Source organism: Camelina sativa, chromosome 17 (assembly GCF_030686135.1).
Source record: "Camelina sativa cultivar CO46 ecotype springtype chromosome 17, ASM3068613v1".
In the NCBI taxonomy this organism is placed as follows: domain Eukaryota; kingdom Viridiplantae; phylum Streptophyta; class Magnoliopsida; order Brassicales; family Brassicaceae; genus Camelina; species Camelina sativa.
This window is the reverse complement of record NC_141896.1, coordinates 9,039,456-9,062,901: the sequence shown is the minus strand read 5'-3', so window position 1 is coordinate 9,062,901 and position 23,446 is coordinate 9,039,456. Positions and strand designations below refer to the sequence as shown.

At 36.0% G+C, this 23,446-nt stretch overlaps 4 protein-coding genes and 1 pseudogene across 12 annotated transcripts; 2 read left to right on the top strand and 3 right to left on the bottom strand.

The window, feature by feature from the left end:
* The first annotated feature begins 3,220 nt into the window (after positions 1–3,220).
* On the top strand, positions 3,221–5,472 carry LOC104756450 (cyclin-dependent kinase B2-2). 2 transcript variants are annotated; one of them, XM_010479048.3, is made up of 8 exons: positions 3,221–3,831; positions 4,006–4,147; positions 4,237–4,298; positions 4,406–4,517; positions 4,626–4,719; positions 4,803–4,872; positions 4,960–5,098; positions 5,203–5,472. In XM_010479048.3, the coding sequence occupies exons 1-8, from the start codon at positions 3,584–3,586 to the stop codon at positions 5,296–5,298; spliced, it is 963 nt and encodes a 320-aa protein (XP_010477350.1). In that variant the 5' UTR covers positions 3,221–3,583; the 3' UTR covers positions 5,299–5,472. The 2 variants fall into 2 exon arrangements, with proteins under 2 accessions (XP_010477350.1, XP_010477349.1); XM_010479047.3 differs by having other exon boundaries at positions 3,475–3,831; positions 3,979–4,147.
* On the bottom strand, positions 5,425–7,794 carry LOC104756449 (protein PIN-LIKES 1-like). Its single transcript, XM_087495685.1, has 11 exons — positions 7,625–7,794; positions 7,350–7,516; positions 7,172–7,251; positions 6,949–7,073; positions 6,732–6,853; positions 6,497–6,631; positions 6,312–6,404; positions 6,143–6,243; positions 6,013–6,065; positions 5,744–5,929; positions 5,425–5,661 (listed from the first exon to the last, which is right to left on the bottom strand). The coding sequence occupies exons 2-11, from the start codon at positions 7,482–7,484 to the stop codon at positions 5,537–5,539; spliced, it is 1,155 nt and encodes a 384-aa protein (XP_087351811.1). The 5' UTR covers positions 7,485–7,516; positions 7,625–7,794; the 3' UTR covers positions 5,425–5,536.
* A 472-nt stretch (positions 7,795–8,266) lies between these two features.
* LOC104756448 (DEAD-box ATP-dependent RNA helicase 42) lies at positions 8,267–13,109 on the bottom strand. 7 transcript variants are annotated; one of them, XM_087495682.1, is made up of 5 exons: positions 12,986–13,109; positions 9,278–12,900; positions 8,816–9,144; positions 8,621–8,709; positions 8,267–8,529 (listed from the first exon to the last, which is right to left on the bottom strand). In XM_087495682.1, exon 2 carries the CDS (start codon positions 12,792–12,794, stop codon positions 9,279–9,281), a length of 3,516 nt encoding a protein of 1,171 aa, XP_087351808.1. In that variant the 5' UTR covers positions 12,795–12,900; positions 12,986–13,109; the 3' UTR covers positions 8,267–8,529; positions 8,621–8,709; positions 8,816–9,144; position 9,278. The 7 variants fall into 7 exon arrangements, with proteins under 7 accessions (XP_087351808.1, XP_087351809.1, XP_087351806.1 ...); XM_087495683.1 differs by having other exon boundaries at positions 8,267–8,561; positions 8,649–8,709; XM_087495680.1 differs by having other exon boundaries at positions 8,827–9,144.
* Positions 13,110–14,320: 1,211 nt separating this feature from the next.
* LOC104756447 (AT-rich interactive domain-containing protein 6) lies at positions 14,321–18,706 on the top strand. The gene is made up of 14 exons (XM_010479045.2): positions 14,321–14,720; positions 14,948–15,312; positions 15,418–15,551; positions 15,647–15,686; positions 16,059–16,111; positions 16,205–16,250; positions 16,517–16,609; positions 17,058–17,180; positions 17,267–17,315; positions 17,394–17,457; positions 17,630–17,696; positions 17,812–17,862; positions 18,133–18,225; positions 18,322–18,706. The coding sequence occupies exons 2-14, from the start codon at positions 14,977–14,979 to the stop codon at positions 18,415–18,417; spliced, it is 1,245 nt and encodes a 414-aa protein (XP_010477347.1). The 5' UTR covers positions 14,321–14,720; positions 14,948–14,976; the 3' UTR covers positions 18,418–18,706.
* A 2,838-nt stretch (positions 18,707–21,544) lies between these two features.
* LOC104756446 (AT-hook motif nuclear-localized protein 27 pseudogene) lies at positions 21,545–23,402 on the bottom strand (annotated as a pseudogene). Its single transcript, XR_015586968.1, has one exon. The product of XR_015586968.1 is annotated as an AT-hook motif nuclear-localized protein 27 pseudogene (transcript).
* Between the last annotated feature and the right edge of the window lie 44 nt (positions 23,403–23,446).

The window sequence follows — 23,446 nt, the reverse complement described above, 5'->3', positions numbered from 1 at the left end:
AAAAATAATAAAATATATATATAATTATTTTTTAAAGAAAAACCCTTAAGCATTTAAAAAAAAAAAAAGAGATAGCAAGACTATTATATCAATATTTCCATCTCACACGTTTTTTTTTCTTAAAGCATTAGTGTGTGGGTGTGATGCTCCGGTTTTGAATTTTGAACTATAACTAGGATTTCATCCGCGGTACACCGCAGACCAAAATTATAAATTATTGTATTTTAAATAATAATTTTTTAATTTATTTAGTTTTCAAAATTCTCAATTAATTAACTTTTGTCTAATTAATTTAATTTTTTTAGAATTTTTTTTATTCTTACGTTTTATAGAGTTTACTAGATAAGGCCTGCATTATTATACAGGTAAAAATTAAAAAAAAAATATTGAGGATAATTAAGTAGTAATATAAATGTTTTTAGATTTTATCTTGTAACATTTTAATATTGAATATGAACCTCTCATATTTCATTTTAATACCCTCTCAGTTTTATTATATAAGAGTTTTAAGGCTTTTTTACTTTTATAATATTTTCTCAAATTTCTATGTACAATTTTTATTAATATAACAATTTATGACTTTTGAACTATGAAGTATATTTAAATATATACCATCATAATAAACTATATTTTAAGTTTAATTACACATTTCATCTTAATGCATAGAACTAAATATTTTATATCAAACACAATTGATACATCATATCAAATCTATATCTTAGTAAGAATTGAAAATACAAATAAAAATTAACAAAATATAAATCGCAAAAAAACTGAATCAACATTATTTAAGATATACTTGTTATGTTGTTATCTCATAAGTACTAATTTTACCTCATGTTATAATCAATTTTAAATGAGTGAAATTTATAAAATAAAAACATATATAAAGATATAGAGACATTCTAATCATATAACTAAAGATTCATTCCTATAAATTATTATTTATTTTCAATTATCTTATGTTTTAACATATGCATTACAAAAATACATGTGTTGAAATTATAAAATTAAACATAAAAAATACTAATATTCTTAAATGATCTTCTTTAAAAATGATACATATTAATATTTGAAAATTTTTTAATCTAAAATAAAATTCATCGTTAGATATTCAGTTTAGTAATCACATTTAACTATCTATTTCATCGTAAAACCATAATTCACTTCTTCATGAATTAGAGTTAAAATTTGATCAATACGGAGATCTAAACCGCACCATGAGAAAACTCAAAGCTTGTAATGCCGATTGAAACACGATTGAAGAAAACGATACTTGGCCAAAGAGCCGTTTTTTATTTTTACCTCCCTAGTTACTCTATTTTACGGGGAGGTATTGGTTTAGGATTTAGAAAATTTTTTAATGACTTTATGTTCTTGCTGATTATTAGAATCATAGAAAATTGAAAGTTAAAAATGAAGGATTCTAAGAGATTGTTTAGTGATATATTATGGTTTTTGTGGTTTTTAACCATGATATAAGGAGTCTTTTAGTGTCTTTTCATTTGTTTCTAGATTGTTTTTGAGTCTTTACAGGTTTTTAGCATGAAAGGAGCAAAATGGAGCAATTTGGATGTTTTGGAGCATAAATCTTGAAGAATCAATTTGGTTTCGGATGAAAGCAGGAGCATCGACCGACACCAAGAGGAGGCATCGATCGACACTCATCTCTGCCGACTCAAGACCCAAGTTTTGGAAAATTTACAAATCTGCCCCAAAGTTTTCCATATTTGCAACATAAGTCCCTGACGTGTTTTAGGACATATATATATAGTTTTTAGGTTTTCCAAACCCTTAAGTTTTATTCTAGAGAGTTTTATTTTTCTGCAACCCTGTGAGATTTTGAGAGCTTTTGGGAGAGAGATCTGAACTGCTTTGAGAGAAGAATTTTTAAACTCCTTCCTTACTCTTTTAATTTCAATTGCTTATTATTCAGAATCATGTTTTATTCTTCATTGATTATGTCTGAGTAATTTGTTTGTTAGGTTCAGGGTTTTTCACAGGGATTTTATGAATTATTAGATCTGATTATTTAGGATTCTTTATCTTGCTAGATCTTCATCTTAGGTTGTTCTTCATATTAATCCTTGATTGGCCATCTAGAATTAATACCTTAGGAAAATAAATTGATATGAGAATATAATTGTTTTCCTGATAAAACCTTTTGATGAGCAAAATTATTTCTTACAAAGAGATTTGATTTAATAATTTTGTGAACAATCTAAACCTGATTTTATTGCTGATTTATTACCTAGAATTTTACAAAGAGATTTGGATTTTCTGGTTTTAAATTTAGATATTATTTGCAGTGAGAACTGATTTAATTTACAAAAGTGTTTAGAGTTCTAGATCTGTTCTTAATTGATTGAATCCTAATTAATTGATTGATTTAATATTTCATAATTTCCTGAGAAATTTCCTAGGCCTAGCTTTTTTTGATTTTCTGAATTTACAACAACTTTTATATTTTGCATTGCTTTTATTTTAATTCAAATTAATCTGTTTAGCATAATTGAAAAACTCTATAATTTATTGTGTAGTCTTGAGTCTCTGTGGAATTCGACCCCTAAGTACTGCATTGATCTCTTAATTTGAGAGAGTAGCTCTAGGGTAAATTTGAGCATATCATTTAGGAAGTTTTTTAAAATCTTGATGATCTGTTTTTTCTAATCTTGTTAAATCTTTCTATTTGATGAAAGAGTTTTCATGACTTTTGTTATGAAGGAAATGATATAAAATCCTAAACCAATAACATAAAATTTGAATTCCTTAACAATCCAAGATTCTTTTGTTTTACTTGAATAACATAAAACTTTTAATGACTTTATAAAACTCTTAATCCAATAACACTAGATTTATCAAGATTTTAGATAACTTTTTACAAATCCACAACCAATAACACTAAATTTTGAAAGAGTTTATAAAAGTCTTGATTGAATAACAACATATTTTACCTAACTTTTAAAGTCATTAAAATTCTTTTTAAATCCTAAACCAATACCTCCCCTTTGATAAATCCCTCCCCAAATTATATTTTGCTATAAATTACTCATCTGCTATCTATTTTTACAATTACTCATAGTTGTGTTTAATTAAAATATATTGCATAACTATTATCTAATGATTTTGAATATTTATATGATCGAGAACCTTCTAACCTTAAATAATCATTGTACAAGAATGAATGATATATATTAATAAACGTAGAGGGTGCCATGATGGTGGTCTAAATAATTTAAAAAATAAAAAAATAAAAAAAAATTATTTCTAAGAAAAATGAAAAAATAATAAAAAAATATCTATATAAATATATTTTTAAGAAAAACCCTTAAGCATTTATACTAAAAAAAAAAAAAAAAAGAGATAGCAAAACTATTATATCGATATTTCCATGTCATGCTCCGGTTTTGAATTTTGAACAATCATATATATAACCGTTGTAAAATTTAGGGAAATAATAATAATAAATATCTCCTTCCTTATTTAAAAGTACCACCATTCTCTCTTCCTCTTCTTCCCCCAAACAAAATTGAAAACAAAATCTGAGAGTTCTTGATATCGATTTTGATTAAGAGAGAGAGAGATGGAGAACAATAACAATGGAGGAGGAGGAGTGAAACCTGCAGTTTCAGCGATGGAAGCTTTCGAGAAGCTAGAGAAAGTAGGCGAAGGTACTTACGGGAAAGTGTACAGAGCGAGAGAGAAAGCAACAGGGATGATCGTTGCTTTGAAGAAGACCCGTCTCCATGAGGATGAAGAAGGCGTTCCTCCCACTACTCTTCGCGAGATCTCTATCTTGCGCATGCTCGCTCGTGATCCCCACATCGTCAGGTACATTTCTCAATTCATTGGGTCTCAATTTCGATTTCTAGGGTTTACTCCCAATTCATTTCTGGACTCTTGTTTCTGTATCAAATGGGTTCTTCAATTGTGATTCGAAATGTTCAAAGGTGAAACCTTTTGTGTGTTTTTTCTTAGTTTGTATCTTCTTCTTCTTCTACCAAGGTTGATGGATGTAAAGCAAGGAATAAACAAAGAAGGGAAAACTGTACTCTACCTTGTTTTCGAGTATGTTGACACTGATCTCAAGAAATTCATTAGAAGCTTTCGTCAAGCTGGGCAGAACATTCCTCAGAACACTGTCAAGGTTTTGATTATTTTTTTGAGCTTCTTCTTGTTCTGTGCGATAATCAAGCCCCTATAAGCTAAAAAGAAACAATTTCCCTTGCATTGCAGAGCTTGATGTACCAGTTATGCAAAGGCATGGCTTTTTGCCATGGTCATGGAGTGTTGCACAGGTACATTATTGTCTTTGTTTTTTTTTTTGAGAGAACAATCAATGCCTTTGAGTAAAACCTATTTGGAGATGGATCACTGATCTTACTTTCTCTTGGTTTTGTTACAGGGATCTTAAGCCTCACAATCTCTTGATGGACCGGAACACAATGACGCTTAAAATAGCCGATCTTGGATTAGCCAGAGCCTTCACTCTCCCAATGAAAAAGTATACACATGAGGTATAATATAAGTCTTTGTTTGATATAACATTAGTCCTGTTTCCATACTAATGTCTTAGTTTGTCTGGGGTTGTAACTAATGATGTTTCTACTCCCAATTTGCAACAGATTCTAACTCTATGGTACAGAGCTCCAGAAGTCCTTCTTGGAGCAACCCATTACTCAACTGCAGTAGATATGTGGTCTGTTGGCTGCATTTTTGGTACTAATTCTTCTCCTTTCATTGGTTTCACTTCCATGTCAATACTGCAGGAACTAACAGTTTTGTTTCTTTGTTATTTGTAGCTGAACTCGTGACCAAGCAAGCAATCTTTGCTGGAGACTCTGAGCTCCAACAGCTTCTCCGTATTTTCAGGCAAGTCTTTGTGTTCTTCTTCACCTTTCTGTAGCACACAGACATGACGTTCGCATACTCACTTGCTTTTTTTCTGTGGAAATTCAGGTTGCTGGGAACACCAAACGAAGAAGTGTGGCCTGGAGTGAGCAAACTCAAGGATTGGCATGAATACCCACAATGGAAACCGTTGAGTCTCTCCACTGCTGTTCCAAACCTCGATGAGGCCGGACTTGATCTCTTATCTGTAAGTCCCCAATGTCTAACACACTTCTCAGATCTTGCCTAACTAAGTAGACAATAACCCCCGGCCCATAGCTAATAGTAATATACGTTTTTCTTTGTGCACAGAAAATGCTGGAGTACGAGCCAGCAAAACGAATCTCAGCAAAGAAGGCTATGGAGCATCCTTACTTCGATGACCTACCTGACAAGTCCTCTCTCTGAGGCTCTTTTATGAACTCTCAGTAGGATATTTTGTTCCATCTTTGTCTTTGCTTGTCTCAAGCATTTTTCTGTTTTCTTAGGATGATTGAAGTTTTAATGTTGATTGGGTCTTTACTCCCAGTTGTATAACCCTCCAACCATTTTAACAATGAAAGAATACATCAATTGCTCTAATATTTCAAAGTAGCTGAGATTTGCAAGTGTATGTGTATGTCAGTATGTGTGTGGGTGTGTGTGTTCAGGCTACAAGCCACATAAAGAATGTTGGCCAGACAGTGAGAGAAACTGAAGCCAAAGCATAAGACCAGAATAGAATCACAGAGCATTCGCTTTCTCCTGACCCAAATAGTTGAGTGATTGTACCTGCCAAAAAGGTCAAGAGAAGTGAGTCTATGAGTAAGACACTATGCGTTTTTCTAGTAACTCTTGAGTCTAAAGAACAAACCAAGATTCATTGCCGGTGGAACGACATACTGAAGCAGAAGAATAAACTGGTAGAGCGGTTCAGATGTAACCAAACCAAAGTGGTGAGCTCCTTTTACTATTAAAACACCTAATATTGGCAGTACAACGTAACGCACAACCACCACACCTACTATGACTGACTTTTGCATTCCTGAACCTCTCAGACCTGTGATTATTGAAGAGACCATAGATTTAAGGTTTTGTCATTTGAAAAAAAAGTTTTTACCGCTATAATTCTTGTTTATTTACCTTTGAGAAGGTTTCCTCCTACAACCAGAGTCAGAAGAGGAATAGCACCATCCCTTCAAGAAATTAAGCTACTCAAGTAAGCATTGATTATCACAGACGAGTGAGATTTTTAATATGTTTTGTAGAATACCCCAATAAAGATACTGAGTCCTCAATCACTCTGAGTGGAGCTGTGTTGCCAACTAGTAGCTTCCTTAGTACAGGATTTAACCCAACCGCAAGTGCGACAAGCTGAAGAGAAAGTTGATTAGTTGTATACATACAGATGATAACACTCTTTTTGGTTCAATGAAACAAACCGCTGCAATAGTTGAAGGAGCAAATATTGTTCGTAGATTGATTCTCTCTGCTGCAGAACACACTATTTGCTTGACTTTGCTCCATGTCCCAACCTTGTCACATATACACATGCTCTCAAAAATCAGTAAGTTGAAGCAACAAATACTTGTAAGAATATAAAAGGAAAAGGTCTGACTGAGATCACCTGTTCCCCAACTTCAACTTTGGGAGAAATCAGTGGCATTGTAGATGAGGTACTGTTTATAGCGGTTTCTCCAGCCGGGTCTGCTAGCATCCGCATAAGATTGTATACATAAGTCCATATGTAAATGGCTCCAATCTGATACACATCAAAGAACGTTTTGACTTGTATTGGCATTATTAGTAGGAACATATCTTAAGTAGAAGATAAAGTAACTAAGAAATGGTGACATGCATACCGCCATTGAGAGTGCAATATAACCAAGTCCATATTTCTCACAAGTCTCAGAATCTCCAAAAGGACTTCCCTTTTCATTACATATAGCTGGGATGATGATGAGTGGCATGTTTCCCAAATTCCCTGTTGGATTATACAATTCCATCACTGACTGATTAGATTAGATTCCTAATAAACTCATGAATGAAACAAGTTTAGTAGGATGACTTTAGAGTTACCAGCAGCACAACAACCAACAATGATGCCACGGAGATGCGAAGGAGGTTTAGTGATTTTGATAACAATCCAACCAAGAAACGAACCAATGATGAATGTTAACAACACATTGATTGGCATAAACCACCTGCATGCCCCATCAAAAATTAAAGATTCAAGATTCACATATCATTGTAAGCACTAAGCAGAAAAGTTAAAGATCAGTTCTCTGAATCAAGAACTTACATTTTCACCATGCTTTCGTACGTAATAGTAGAAGCCAAACTGCTTGCAACAAGTGAAGGACTAAACACATAGAAGACTATCTGTTACGTAAAAAAGAAAACAAAACAAGAAACTCAGAAGAGACCTCTCAGAATCGTTTCGATGTTACGTGACGAATAAATAAAAAAGAAAAACTGACGTTGTTGAGATGTTTTCTAGCATCTTGATTGAGAATGTTAACTCGATCCATAGCCAAGTAAAATCCGATTCCTGTTATCATCAGAATCTTCGCAACTGGTATCGACGAGGTTATGAACAGATCCAATAGCCTCATTGTTATCGATCGTCGCTTGTGATCTGATGATACTAAATACCAAAACAAAAATGCTTTTTAACAGAAATCAAATTACGGGAATAGCATTCAAATCGTGTTTTCAAGAGATCGTTTCGTGATTGATGATGATGATAACTTACGGAATTGAAACAATTGGAGAAATCGAAAGGGAATAAAGATCGATCGTGTTCTTCTTCTCTCAAGCTAAGAAACAGAGTATCAAAACGTAAAATCCAAAAGATGTTTAAGAGAGAAGATGAGAAACTTGGGAGTGGTAGTGGTTCTCTCGCACACTTTGCTTTGCATGGCCTCTCTCCGCTTCTCGTTTTATTAGTTAGTTAACTACCACAAAAAGTAATATGAGTATTCCGTTATTTATGATATCAAAATAATCTATAACATTGTGAGTGAAATCAAGTTGTAATTTCTTGAAGTGTTTTTGTTTTTAAGACACCCATGCTATTTCCGTGTTATATAACAAAAATCATAGAAATCCTCACTTAAAACATATAAGCATTAAAAATGATGAGCTACCAACTTCAGTATCATGTATGTTTCGCAAGTTTTTAGTATTTCAGTATATTGAGAATTGTGGTAACAACATTGAAGTAAATATATTAATGATAAAGTACACAAGTGTCGAATAATATTTGCTGATTATATTTCCCACATTCTAGTTTTGCTGTTACAAAGACATTGATAGAGCTGAGTATTGCCGTATCTACGCTTTATACGTTTCATTGATGGGGAAATATTTGATTAAGGTGCGGTCACAAAATGACTTTGGCCAACCCCACAACCTTTCCTTTTAGATCATCATCACATAATACAAAACCTGTGTTACCTATTTCACTGTTTCAAAACCATTATTCTCTTTTAAATTTTGATCTACAAAACAAAAAAAAATCGCACAAGAGTTTTTTACTTGAAAACTATTTTGAACATAGATCCGATACCGAATGCAACATCACCTTTCTACCCTTTACTCAGAAAGCATCCTTCAGCGTTAAGTCACTTGCGACAATCCGAGAAACTATAACTCTCTCTAAGAGCAGTGGTTAAGCAGATATAGAGATACTGAGAGAATTATAGACAAACCATCAAGACACCAAAACTGAACAAGCTTCAAGTCTTACCCATTGGAAAGGTAAAAAAAGCTTTGACCTTGTCTATCAGACACATTACATGTCATCTCTCCAAGAGCTTCATGTTTCACAGATTTCCCCTGCAGGAAAGATGCCAAAATCTGTAAAAGGGGAGACTGATGCAAGAAACAACTGTAGTGCTGTTCGATTCACGGGTAAAGCAAAACACAAAGAACTGCATCATACTAAGATTTTACCGATCCTTTTACAGCCACCACGCGGTAATGCGCATTAGCAAACCCCTCGGGGCCGTTGTACAAACATGACAAAGAAAAAGAGAATAAAATTAAAAGACGAAAGAGTTCCAGGACGAGAAACAACAAGCATTCATTATTCAATAGCAATAAAACTTGATGACCATAACGAAGCAAGGAATGTCACACCAAGTTCAAGACAGTAAAAAAATTTAGCAAAGGTGCAGAGATTGTATTTCACAACACCAACCAATAATACTTGTTTAATAAAACTCTCAGTGATTTGAATCCCTTATAATCACGCACCTCATGGTTGCATTCCTGTTAAAAGAGAGAAACTAAGATCCATAAGTCTGAACTTGAGATTAAAATATGTAAGAAAGAAAGAACACATGCAAGGCTTGTGCATAGCATTTAACCTATATTGTAAATTAGATTAGAATTCTCGACTTACATTATATCACCGAGTATTTGCCGGGTTGTGCTCCGCCAGGAAGTGACATGGCCTGATTTGTAATGTCTTCAAGAACACGCTTGAGTTCAACCTTTGCTGTCTTAACAGATTTTTCAGAAGGCCCTTCAATGAACAAGTAGAGTTTGCGTTCCCCAGGTCCAGGGATTCGTCCTTGCGGATAAAACTGACCTCTAGTGGTAATGGCGGCTCCAGTCCACTCTGATATTGGACCCAAAGTTTCCTTGTGGGTGACCTTCCAGCGAGCATTCTGTGGGAAATCATTGATCTCGAGTTCTGCTTCATAGTGTTCAGGCATTGCATCAGCTTGAATCTTTGCTAGGTTATGCTGCAAATTCATGGCAGCAACCATGGCTGCAGCACGGCCTGCCCCATCACTAGGATGGCCAGAAACATTATTAAGTGGAAGGACACCTGGCACGGCGTGAAGCCCGCCACCATTTGACAGTAACTGATTAGCAGTCACAGGAGCAGTCACGGGAATAGCAGCTCTGGCAGCAGCAGCAATGGCGGCTATCTGAGCAAAAGTAGCCTGCTGCTGTGAAATCTCACCACCACCTGCCTTTCTTACAACATCATTCTCATCTTCTGAGTCAGACTTGTCTTCCTCAAAGCCATACTCCTTCGCTTGTGCTTTCTTTGCTGCTTTCCTAACTTCTTCCTCCTCTTCGTTAAATTTAAAGCCACTACCACCATAGCCAGTTCCATGAGCTTGCTCAATACCCTGTTTCACTTTCGCCATGAAACCATCAGCAATTGCTTTCAGATCAGCAGGCACTGGCTGCTCAGAAAGTTCCAGGGCTTTGACCAAATCTGGTGCATATTTCGCATCATCCTCAGAGATAAATGTCACAGCGCAGCCTTTCCGCCCTGCCCTGCCTGTCCTGCCAACGCGATGTACATAGTCTTCATAGTGGTTCGGTGCATCAAAGTTTACAACCAACTCAAGCTCTTTCACATCTAGACCCCTAGCCGCAACACTTGTGGCAATCAACAAATTACATACATTGCTCTTGAAATCAGATATAGTTGATTCACGATCAGTCTGATCCTTACCGCCGTGAAGAGATAGACACGGATAACCTTGTCTGATCATATCCTTAAACAAGGCATCACACTTTTCCTGCGACTGCACGAAGATCAGAATTTTTCCTTTCTCATACCATTCCCCAAGAAGTTCCAGAAGTCTAAAGAACCTATCACTCTCCGGTCTGACTTCAACTAACTGAGCTATATCTTTATTCACAACACTCCTTCCACCAACCTGAATTTCTACAGGCTTGTTCAAAACTTTACGTGCCAAAGTTTCAACTTGGCGAGGAAAAGTGGCAGAAAAGAGCACAGTTTGACGTTCAGGTCGAATGTTCTGAATAATACGAGTAATTTGGGGCTCAAAACCCATGTCAAACATACGATCAGCTTCATCCATTACCAAAAATGTGACCCTTCGCAGATTGGTGATTTTTCCACTGCTTGTACAAAGGATATCAATCATTCTGCCGGGAGTGCACACAACAATCTCAGTACCTCGCTTAAGCTCACTAATTTGCTGGGCAACTCCTGATCCTCCATAGACAGGTACACATCTTATACCCAATGGCTTAGAAAACTTTCTGATATCACTGTGAATCTGCTGAACAAGCTCCCTAGTAGGTGCCATTACAAGCCCAATTGGCCCTTCACCAGCCTCAACGGGAGGCTGATCTTTAATATGCCTCAGCATTGGCAAAACAAAACCAAGGGTTTTACCTGACCCGGTTTTTGCAACCCCAATGCAGTCTCGACCACTCATGATGATAGGGAGTGCTTGTGTTTGAATAGGCATTGGCTTTTCATAATTAAGCTTCTTCATAGTATCCAAAATTTTGGTGGTTAGCCCAGTCTGGTGCCAAGACTTAATGGGTCTTGGAACATCTTTTCCATGAACTTTCAGCTCCAATTCCTTTCTGTAAGCGTTAACTTCTTCTTGTGTCATCCTAGATATATCCTTCACTTCGATATAGAAGTTTTTCCGGAAAGGTTCATACTCTATTTTTGAATGGTCAACAAGGGACAATTTCTCTGCTTTTGTCTTCTTAACTCTCTTCATGAACTCCTCATCGTCTTCATCTAAACTTGGATCATCATCATCCTTTGGTTCTGAATAATCAGAATCAGAATCTTCACCTTGAATTATCCTACCAAGGGCCTTATTAAAACCTCTCTTTGGCTGGTCACCACTTTCCTTCCCATTCATTTTAGAATCCAAAATACCATCATTCACTGGTGGGGGAGGAGCACTGTTGCTAAGCTTCTCAACCTCTGGTAATACCATAGTATTCATAAAAGCATCCAAAGGATCAATCTCCTCTTCGTCTGCAGCTCCGTCACCTCCACTCTCAGGGACAGTAGTAGCTGTCTCATTCTCCAAGTCTACCATCTTGGCATCTCCACCATTTTCAGGATTAGTGTCTCCATCAACATCCATTTCTGTTTCTGATTTTTCATCCGGATGACCTTCTTCATCATCAGATTCTCCTTCAAGAGTCCAAGCCTTACCGGCCTTAGGCTCTTCACCATCTGCATCACCCTTACTATCACTTTCAGCTTCCTCCTTTTTTCTCTTCAATTCTTGCCACTCCTGGACTCTTCTCCTCCGTTTTTCCACCTCCTCATCCAACTTCTTCTGCTCATCCTCTAGTTCTTCTTCTCGGGTTTTCTTCTCTTTCTTTTCACCATCCTCCTCGACACTCTTTCTCCTTGGACTATCTCCATTGCCATCTGCATGCCTGCTGGATCTACCAACACTCTTTTCACGCTCTTTCTCCTTCCGTTCTCCGCTATCCCTTCTTCTACGCTTCAAGTCACGCTTGACATCATCATCACTCTCTTCATTGCCAACCTCTCGTGACCTCTCCCTTTCCCGGTTCCTCCTACTACCCCTTTCTTTCTCACGTTCTCTCCTATCCCTCTCTCCATCTTCCCGTTCCCGCCTCTCTCTTTCTTTCACTCTCTCCTTCTCCCGCTCTTCCCGTTCCCTTTCCCTTCTCTCTCTATCCTTCTCCCTTTCTCTTTCCCTCTCTCTATCTCTATCCCTTTTCCGATCTTTGCCTCTATCCCTCTCATGTTCTCGATGTCCTCTCTCCCTCTCCTTGGACCTGCGTTTATTATCCCTCTCATCATCTTCTTCATCGTCCTCATCAGAATCACTACTCTTCCTTCTCTCAGAACGTCTCTTAGCCCTCTCCTTATCCCTCCGTCTCCGCTCCCTCTCCTTCTCTTTACGCTTCTCCCTCTCTTCATCATCATCATCATCATCTCTACCGTAATCATCTTCAGAATCACTACTCTTAACTCTCTCAGACCGTCTCTTCCGCCTATCCTTCTCCCGGCTCTTCTCCGAACCCTTATCCTTCTTCCGCTCCTTACTCCGATCACGATCTCGCCGATTCATCTTCAAATCATCCTCCTCCTCTACATCCATATCTTCGCTCCTGTACTTAGATTTCTCTACCTCCATTCCTCAATTCAGCTCCAACACCACAAATCCGGATTAAAACACCACGCAGATTCAATGAAATTCGCCCGCCCCGATGACCCACCGCGAGATTAATGCGTAAGCAAACCTGATTTCAGAATCAAACGAGTGAGGAGAAGGAATTGAAACCAGATTTAATGGAACAGTGAACAAAACAAGGTTGAAAAGCTTACACAGATAAAATCTTCGATTGGAGAAGAAGACGAAGCTAAGAGAAGATTCGAGAACGTCGGAACCCTAAACGTCTGGTGGATTATAAATTGTTTGCTAAAATACTGACTGAGATGGCGGTTTTCCTTAAATAATTTATGTTAATAACAGAAAATAGCCGACCTGATTTGGATCCATATTGAGCCCATCTTTTACAAGACGATTTTAGTAATCTGTTTAGACCTAAAGCCCAAAAGAGAGATGTCGGCCTTTTTTTTTTTTTTTTAGGAGTATAATTTTTCAAAAATACAGTTTCGCAAAAAAAAAAAAATAGTAAACTATTTCCTAATAGGCTAATATATAGCATTTATCTGAAAATCTCTTAAATATGGAAGAAACTTTTTTTGTGTGGACTATATATATACTTCAATAGTCAATACTTGGTATATATGCAAATAGAAATTAATTATATTGACCAAGACTATAATTTTACTAGTCAAAGATTAATAATAATAAAAATACCAAAGAGGGTTAAATTATTAAATCTTTTGGTTTTTTTTTGTAAAGAAAATATATAAACTTGGCACAAGTAAAATTTTTTAAAATTACTATTAGATGTGTTAAAAAAATACTATTAGATAATAGATATTAAAAATATAGTAATATCTTGTTGGAAAAAAAAATTCATCTCATGATATAATCAAAAGTATTTAAAAAGTTTTTGATAAATACTACAAGTTTTAGAAAAGAAGCAAATAAATTTTAAAATTTCAGAAAGATTTTGATAAAACTTGATAAATATTACGTGTTTTTGGAAGCTTTTATGTGTTAACAATTAAAAGATCAATGTTTTGAATTTGCTTTACATAATTACAATGTCAAAATATATTTATCTTACAGCAATGTCTAAATAATATATGGTATATGTGTACCTTGTTAAAGTATTGTTTACATCCTTTCACTTAAGATGTTGTTTTCACTTTTTAACTCTAAATCATGAAATCATATCCCAACATCATACTACATCACTCAATCTAATTACTAATTTCACCGGTTTATTAATAAATCGTTGAAACTCAGTCACCAAACACCCAACTTCTCCTTCTTACTCAACCCATATGTGTTTTAATACATTTTTGTCCAAAGCATATGAAAGAGTTCCACTTTTTGAAAAAAAATGTGCATAACAATTTTAAAAATGGATTAGTTCTAAGATAAATTCTATATATACTGTACGTGTGTCAATCATTGCAGCCAGAATCTAAACATAAATTTTTTCGTCGTTATTTTACTTATAGAGTTTATTAGCTGTCCCAAACAACAATATAAAGGAACAAGATCTCTTTTTTTTTTTTTGTAATCAAAGTTTTCCAAAAATAATTAACAAAATCTGAAAACAATAATAAATGCAAAAAGAAACAATCTTTTAGTGTTTTACCATTTTTAGTGTAAAAAAGTAAATAAAATAAAAGTTCTGGCGAAGTCTCTGTGTCGCTCAGCAGTTTCGAGTTTAACCTCATCCATCTCTCTCTCTCTCTCTTCATCTTTAACCATTGACATAAGATTTTTTCTTTTTTCTCCTCTTTCAAATTCTCTCTCTCTCTCTCTGCTGCTGCTGCTGCTGCTGCTGCTTCTCTCTACCCTGTATCTTCCTTCTTCTTACTTCCTATTGCTTTCAATTCCTCCGCCAGTAAACCCTAGCGCGCCGCCGCCGGAGTTCCTGCGTTCTTATCCCGTTTCGCCGTCGCTTCAGAACAGGCAAGCACTTTTTTTTATTTATGTGGCTCTCCTTATTTTCTGGGTTTTGATTAGTCTTTAGGCTGTGAAGCTATATAGAGTGAGTGAGTTTGCTCCAAATTCTTCTAAGGAGAGAGATAGACTAATGGTGTCCATGCGGCGGAGAAATATTGTTTTTTTATTTTGGGTTTTATGATTTTGTATTCGATTTAATGACGCTTGTCTCTGCTGTGGGCTGACTACTCCAGAACAAACAAAAAAATCGAAGCTTTTTAAGATGGCGGATACCGAAATGCAAGAGCAAGATGCGTATTTTGGTGAGGAAGCTGAACTTGTTGACACCCAATATTTAGAGGAAGAGCCTTTGGAGACAGCTAACTATCAAAACCCTAGTGAAACCCCCCAGCCCCTTCTTGTCGGGGGTGCTCCGGAGACTGATGCTCATTTGGCTAATGGAGGTGGTCAGGTTAATAATGGTCATGGGATGAATGGTGATGTTGGAGTTGTTGAACACTCTGAAAGGAAGACTCGTAGGATGCACTTGTTGAGTGCTCCTAAGACTGAAGATGAGAATCCCAAAAAGCGCAAGTCTTGGATTCTGAGTGATTCTGAGGTAATATACACTATATTTGTGTGTTCTCAGGATTTTAATGCCACTGTTTTGTTATTGAAAGAAAGGAGCTTTCTGGTGTCTTACTAGTTCATCTTTTCTCTACAGGCACTGGGAGTTGATGAAGCAGGGACACCACAAGAACAATTGATGTTTCTCAGAGAATTGGAGACCTTTCACAAAGAGCATTTCCTGGATTTCAAAGCTCCTAAGTTTTATGGACAGCCTCTGAACACTCTCAAGTGAGTTGTTTGAAAGTATTGCTTTTGTTTGTAAATGAACACATATAGCTTGTTCATCAGTGCCTGACTTCTGCATCTTTTATTATGCTATGTAGGCTATTTCGAGCCGTCACTAAATTAGGTGGCTATGAAGTGGTAACTATCTCAAACCATATCATTTTTAGTTCGTCAGTTAAACTTTCTAGTTCATTTAAGTTGGCTTGTATGATTTTCACCTACATTCTATTTTCTTGGGTTGTGGATTACATATGAACTGTATATGGTACTAATATTAAATCGGTAAGTGAATTGATGATAAGAGTATATAACCATGTGACTTTCCAGAGATGAGATTTTGTTTAACTTTAAGGGAATTAATTATGCAGGTAATATATTAAAGAATGTTTGACATGTTGTTGGGAAACTGATTTATTTTATTGTTGTTGGTATTATATATCCGATGTTTTTCTGAATCTTGCTGAAATTTGTCTTATGGTCTTCAAAATTCTTTTTTTCATGGTAATGTAGGTCACCACATCTAAGCTGTGGCGACAAGTTGGAGAATCCTTCCATCCTCCCAAGTATGGCTGATGTTTCCCTTAGACTCTCCATTAGTCTTTGCCGATTTTAATGCTTATCTTTTTCCACATTTGGTTAAACGATCTTTTTTTCAGGACATGCACAACAGTCTCCTACACATTCCGTGTTTTCTATGAGAAGGTGAGTTTATTATGCATAATTATTATTTTTATCCTGTCTTTATGTTTACTTATCCACTTCAGACTGTTTTCACCTTGTGCTTCTTTTTGGTATGGTGTGTTATAATAGTTAGTTTGGTGTTTTGTCTTGCCTAGGAATGGCAGTTTATTTTGAACCAGTTCTTTTGGCACTTTGAATGCAGTGATTCTTTTATTTCTATCTTACTGTGTATTGCCACAGTACTATGCATTCATACATTATGATTATTATCTTTTCTTCAATTGCAGGCACTTTTGGAGTATGAAAAGTATTTAAGGAAAAATGGTGAGCTTAACCTTCCTGGTCCAACATTGATTCTGTCGTCCAACAGCGAAAAAGAGGTAAAATTTCACTTAAAAATGTGGCTTTTATGCTTTTGGATACTATTGAATTAAGGAAAACTGGGTTGATATGGAAAGTTCGGATGAAGATATCAACTCGATACTATCTACTTGTTATCTATTGTGGGAAGGGGTATTATACGTATAAAATGTTGTTGACACTGAGGGAATGGGAGCTTAAGAGTCATTTTCAGCATTTATTTAACGTAGAAAGGAGTTCTAGAATGTGCAATGCCAGCTAAACCTGTTAAACTCTACTATCTGCGATCTGACTGAATAAAAGCTGTAGCCTTTTTGTGTCTAATATGAAAAGCCATATGAAATCCATGTGCATAGCCCTGTAAATTACCATATGAGTTCCAGAGATCCTAAATGAAAGTTCATGGGCCTCACTTATTTCCCTTCTCCACGTTTTTTTTTCTTCCCTGATATAAGGAATTTGATGTAGGCAAGTAGCTATCAAGGTTCTGGGTCAGGCAGGGCAAGAAGAGATTCTGCAGCTCGTGCTATGCAAGGTTGGCATGCACAGCGCCTTGGTGGATCTGGAGAGTTTACTGCGCCTACTGTTAAGGTTTCACTTCAAACCTTACTGCACATTGTGATTCCATTATGCAGAGTTTTGTCCTGAACCAGGATGATGTTCTCATATTGTTTCAGGATAAGGGCTTAAACTCGACCCCAAAGCATAAGAAACTCAAAAGCATTGGTAAAGAGATTTCTCAAGGCGTTTGCTATTTTTGTAAATCGGGGTAGCTTAACATTTTGTTTTAAACGAATTTTTCAGGGATGGAGAAACACAAAACACTAACTAGCATGGACCTTGTTGTTTCGAATGAAGCTGACAAACAGTTACGGAAAGCTAATTCTCTCCTGCGTATTTACAAGTCTTAGATAGTTATATCAATTTTTTGTTTCTTCGTTCAATTGCTCTGTACAGTAATGGAATGAAAACAGAGCATTTTCTTAAACCTGAAAATATTACGGTATATTGACATTAAGGTTTCGTTTTTGTCGTGATAGGTCGGTTGCTGAGGTTGTTGATGTTGGACCCATTGCAGATTGGGTGAAGATAAATGTCACAGAAACAGTGAGTAACTTCTGCCAACGGCTAAGGAAACGCCAAAAATTTGCAAACTAGATGTTTGTTTCCAATAGGAATTCTTACCAAATCTGTTTTGTTTTTGTTTTTCGTGAATTCACAGAAGGATTGCTTTGAGATATTTGCCTTGGTACCTGGACTTCTTCGCAAAGAGGTGAGCAATTTGAAAAGTCTTTGTCTTTGAATTTTGTATGAATGCATATTACTGTGGAAATACACAGTCAGCACAAAGAGATTTGTTAGGTTACCGAAGCAGTTCTGTTTGACTGTTTTTGCCTACGATATTGATATGAAGCAGCATAGATATTTGGTAGTTTTTACCGTTGGTTTCATAATCTCAGTAGACAGTTTCGTCGGCAATAAGTATTTACTGGTAAATCATTACAAATTTCCAATTCTTGAACATAAGTTGTCTTTTTCCCAGGTTCGAATTCAATCAGATCCCGTGGGAAAGGTGGTGATAACAGGCGAGCCAGAGCAGCTTGACAATCCTTGGGGCCTTACACCCTTCAAAAAGGTAAAAGTTTGTTATATATTCCAAGATGTTTCGATTAAGAGAGACCTGTGTAGCAAAACTGAGAAGCGTCCTGTCATTGTGGTATGATTTCACCAGATTGTCGACTTATCAGCAAGGATCGATCCGCTTAAGACATCTGCGGTCATGAGCATGCACGGACGGTTGTTCATACGAGTTCCGTTTGAGCAGTGATTGGTTTCAAGGGTAAGCTCGGCAGTTGTTCTTAGTGTATTTTAGGAATTCACATGTTTCAGAACCACATTGTAGGCGACTGAAGCAGTTTTGTAACTGTGATTTGTGTCGCAAGACTCAAGTTAGGAACATGCAAACAAATATTTGATCTGACTGTAAGATTTCTGTTTTGTAAAAGTTGAGATTAGTAGGAGATGCTGCTCCATATCTTAGGTTTAAAGCCATTTAGGATGCAGCCAACAGTGATGATTTTGATCCCAAATTGGAGTGATATGCTTTTTTCATTTCATCTATGTGTTTATATTGGTATGGATAGATATTACCTTATCACATCTACTAGTTCTAATATATTTCTAGATTCTCATCCTTTTCATTTTTATTTTTTTTTCAAAAAAGTTTCCTGCGATGATTTGTGTTCAAAAAGTGAAAGTATGCAATTTTGGGTGGTGCATACAGTATTATTAAAGGGATAACAAAAACTGATTGACTATTCCCTGAATCTAAAAAGCTAATGATTGTTCTTTCGGGAACATATGATTAAAATTATAAGAATAAAGTGGATGATTTGTTTTTAATATCTGTATCATGACGAAAATTTAAGGTTCAAAATTGTGAAGTCCAGTCTAATGTTAGACATCAGAAAAATACTGCATGTGCAGGTATGCGTTTATGAGAATGCCTTCCAATTCAAGGGCGTATTTAGACAAAATATATAGTATTGGTTTGGTCTAAGCAATGTTCATCTTACAGATAAAAATAACATGATTAGTTGATTACATATATAATACATATTCACTACTTAAATGATACTAGTAATTCTGTCTGTGTGTATGTGTATGTGTCTTGAAAAAGTTCACAGTGATTAAAGTTTGTTATTATGCTTATTCTCAACTTGGTGTAGCTCAATTGCATGTGAGGCACATGACATGACCGCATGGGAATTTGATAATGTCTACAACTACGATGCTTTTTCTCTCTACATGCTCCAAGCCCCAAAAAAAAAAAAAAAAAAGGCATATGAAATTACAAAAATATGTCTTCATGTTTCATCTTAGTTATTTGGGCAACGAAACAATTTTTACTGGAAAAAACATCTGATAACTGTAATAGTTATTTTTATGAACTACGTACACTAGTTTACTAAGAACTGTAGTTACTTAATTTGTTATAGAAGTTATAACAAATTCATTTAGCAATCATCATAATTTTGATTGAAATTTCATTCTCAATTCGAACATATATTCATCAGATTTAAGTAAACCCAACTCTCTTTTAATTTGGACTTTAATTTATGTATTGGTTATCTAAAAGTACTTAACTTTTTTATACTTCGTTTTATTGGGTTATAAAACAAATTCTTGAAATTACATTTAAACTATCTCGTGAAAAAAAAAAAAAAGTTATAATACTAATTTGTTTAAGCTTCCTTTTTGTTCCTAGCTAATAAATTTGTCCCTAGGGAATTGGAACATTCCTCTTTTTCACATATCTTGGTAATCAAAACCCAAATTTTGTTATGTTGCGGCAGAGAGTCTTACTTAACTGACACTACAAATGATTCATGTTCATTGTTTGTTGTTAAGTCTTCCCATGTTTCAAGATCACTAATTTGTATGTAACTGACGACGTACGTGAAATAACATTTACTTCATGTTACTTCTATGCTTGTAACGGTTGTCTTTATTAACCAATGGGTCCAATACCTTTGCTAAAACCCCCCCCCAAAGCAATATTATATGCCTGAATAAATGGTATAAAGATGAATGAGCTATGAAAAATAAAATAATATTTTACCCAATTTTTTTTGCATAATTGCAAAAGAATATGTTTCTATGAATTTGTTTATATAATTTTTAGTGGAATGTACGATGATGATTCCATTCTAATTAACGAATATCATTAGATTTTAGCAGAATATAGATTTGCATGCTTCATTACTAGACAATTTGCACTTTTCATGTCCTTATTCCAAAATTATTTCATTTTTTTTCTAGCAATATATATATATATATGAAAAACACGTTTTGTAGTGGAAGAACACGAAAATGAGAATACATAAACCGGCCGGTACAAAACCATAAATATATTTGAACTGTTGCTTGAGAGATAGATTCTTCATACCAGCCAAAATCAAGAGGTTCGAAATCTTAAACGAAGACTACGTTTGTAACATGAACAGTATATATGTGACCTACAAGATATTTGCTTAAAGCTACTTGTGCCTTGAATGATCATGTTGTTAGGTTACACTTTACAACTCTCTTAGAAAAGATCGGACCGGTCTAGCTAACTGAAGCATTGATGCATATATATTTTATGTAGGGACTTCAAGTAACTTTTGTGGTCGAATGAAAAACATATTGACATGGCCATTACCTCCAAATATACATGCATGTCGTATTTGTAAACACACAGTTTAGACAAACTGTCTCTAAACGCTAAATATTTCTAATTGCCGTGATTTTTTTCTCCTAGATAGTAAGACAAGGTGAGAGATCGCTTAGACGGTCATGTCCCTAAACGATTTTAGATAGCTATTTACACATACTTAAACGAATTTAAACTGTTCAAACGGCTAAAGTATACGTTATAAACAGTCGAATGATTAACTACACCATTTAGATACACTACGTTTCGATCAATATGTGGGCTAATTCTTAACATTTTATAGATAAATATTACATTGAAGTTTGTGATCTTTAACGGTATACGCGGTTTAAAAGATGCCATATATACAAATATATAACTACAAAATTTAGATAAGTGCACTAAACATTTTAATGAATATGTACACTAAGTTTAAAGTTTTGACCTCATAGCTATATATTAAATTGAAGTTGTGAACAAAAGTTATAATGAATGTTATGAGAAATATTTGAGTACTAGGCGTTATAAACATACTATATTAGACTATGATTTTGGAAACGTATTCTAGAATAAACCTATATATATATATATATGTATATATAGACAGTGCAACTTCCAAGATGTACCCACAGATATACTTCATCATCAAGAATACGTCGTGAAGCTCAAAAAAAAACTTAAAGGAATAATGAACTCATTAATAAATAGACCTATACATCTATCAAATCGAGCTAATAATTATAATAACACTAATAAGGTATACTGCAGCACGGAACCCTAGCAATGAATAAAAGAAAGGCATACATATGGAGAAGTTTTACTAACAGCACGAGCAACAAAAATATGCATTTCTCTAACATCTATCAAAGATGAGAAGAAAAGAAAAATAGGAGAAATCAAATATGCATATCAGCTGCTAAACATTAAACACCAAAGATCCCAAAAGAGAAAGAGACGACTCCACAAGATGAGAAAAACACATAAATTTCCGGAGATTTAAAATTCGATTAAAAAGGTGGTCTTGAAGGTGTTCCAGCTCCCCATCCAAGCAAATGAGGATCACCAGAAAACCCATAACCACCCACATTACCTCCTAACTGTCCCTGACCGGTCACTCCTGACGGCGGCGATGCTGATGGAGCTTGCTGCATCTGCGGTGGTCCTCCTCCTCCTCCTCCACCAGCACCAGCACCAGCACCTTCTTCTTCTTCCTCTTCCATTGGTAGTCTCTCGAAAACCGCATTTGAGAACGAAGCAGCCATTAGTATAACTGGAGCTGATGCAATAAGCGGAGCCACCACGCTTCCTCCAACAACCTGACCTTGCCCACCGGCTAGAAATATTGACAAACCACCTGCACCAGGCGGTGCAGGTGGTGGCAAAACAGTCCCCGTTAGTGAAAGAATCTCAAACCTTCCATGTAAAGTCACAACTCCTCCTCCTCCTCCACCGGACACACCACCACCATTTCCGGGAGTGACTGGCTGACGGAGAGTGACGTTAGAAACGGTACCGTTCCCTCCTAGAACTGAGACGCCTCTCCCTCTCCGCCTAGCGTAAGTGGAAACACTCTCAACTATATCAGCTCCGGGAGATACTTCAAGGACGTGAGATCTAAGCGCGTTGGGGCTGTCGCGGGTTACTATGATCGGTGGCTTTGCTTTGTTCTTAGATCCCGGTGGACGTCCACGTGGACGTTTCCCTGGTGTTGAGCTTGATGTATTCGGGTCTGAATCAGGTCGACCCTGTTGATGATGATCCTTGTTTGAGTGTTCAGATTCTCTTGAATCATCCGACGGTTGCTGTTCCTGTTGCTGTTGTTGCTGCTGATGCTGATGCTGATGATGCTGGTCTATAAGATTGATTCCACCCTGCGGTTGAAGGTGCTGGTGGTGAATCTCCGGTCTGAAGAGGTTATGGAAGTATCTAGAAGCTCCACCGCCTTGCTCGTAGCCGCCTTCCATCGCCGGCGCATCTACTAATTCTCTCTCCCACCACTGCTTATTCGCCAGCTCAAATCAATTTCTTGATTCTTGAAACTTGATCCTTCTCGCTCATATATTGCGGAGGTGAAGAGAGAAACAAGAAAAACTCAGATCGAGAAGTCAAAAGTCAGGATTTTGAGGAACTAATAGCCAAAGCATTAAGGTGTGATCGGTTACACAAGCCGACAAAATATTGAAACAGACCAAGAACAGAACTAAACTAAAGACCAAGCAAAAGATAAGAAAGAAAAAGGTGACTTATGTTAAATGAACTCTTTTAGGAAAGGTAAGAGGAAACCCTAGTTAGGTGGCTTGATTTAGGGCAAGAGGAAGAAGCAGTTTCTTCTTGCATACGAGTCGTAGTTTTAGTGACTCTGATGTACTCTGGAGAAAAAAGGAGAGAGAAGCTTGAGATTCATGTGCGACTCTGCAATAAATTGTTGGTCCTCTCCTTGAACGAGGAAAGTAAAAGCAAAGACATACACCGAGAATTTAGCGGAGAAACAGTCCCCTTTATTATTAGTATATCAATTAATTTACTACTAATTATCATGAATAATACTCATGTTGTTTTGAAGTTTATTAGTAATACATATTCACACAAGCCGACAAAAAAGTTTGTGTGTAAGTGGTTATCCTTACATAAGATCCCAAACAAAACTAGGGGTTCGTCACAG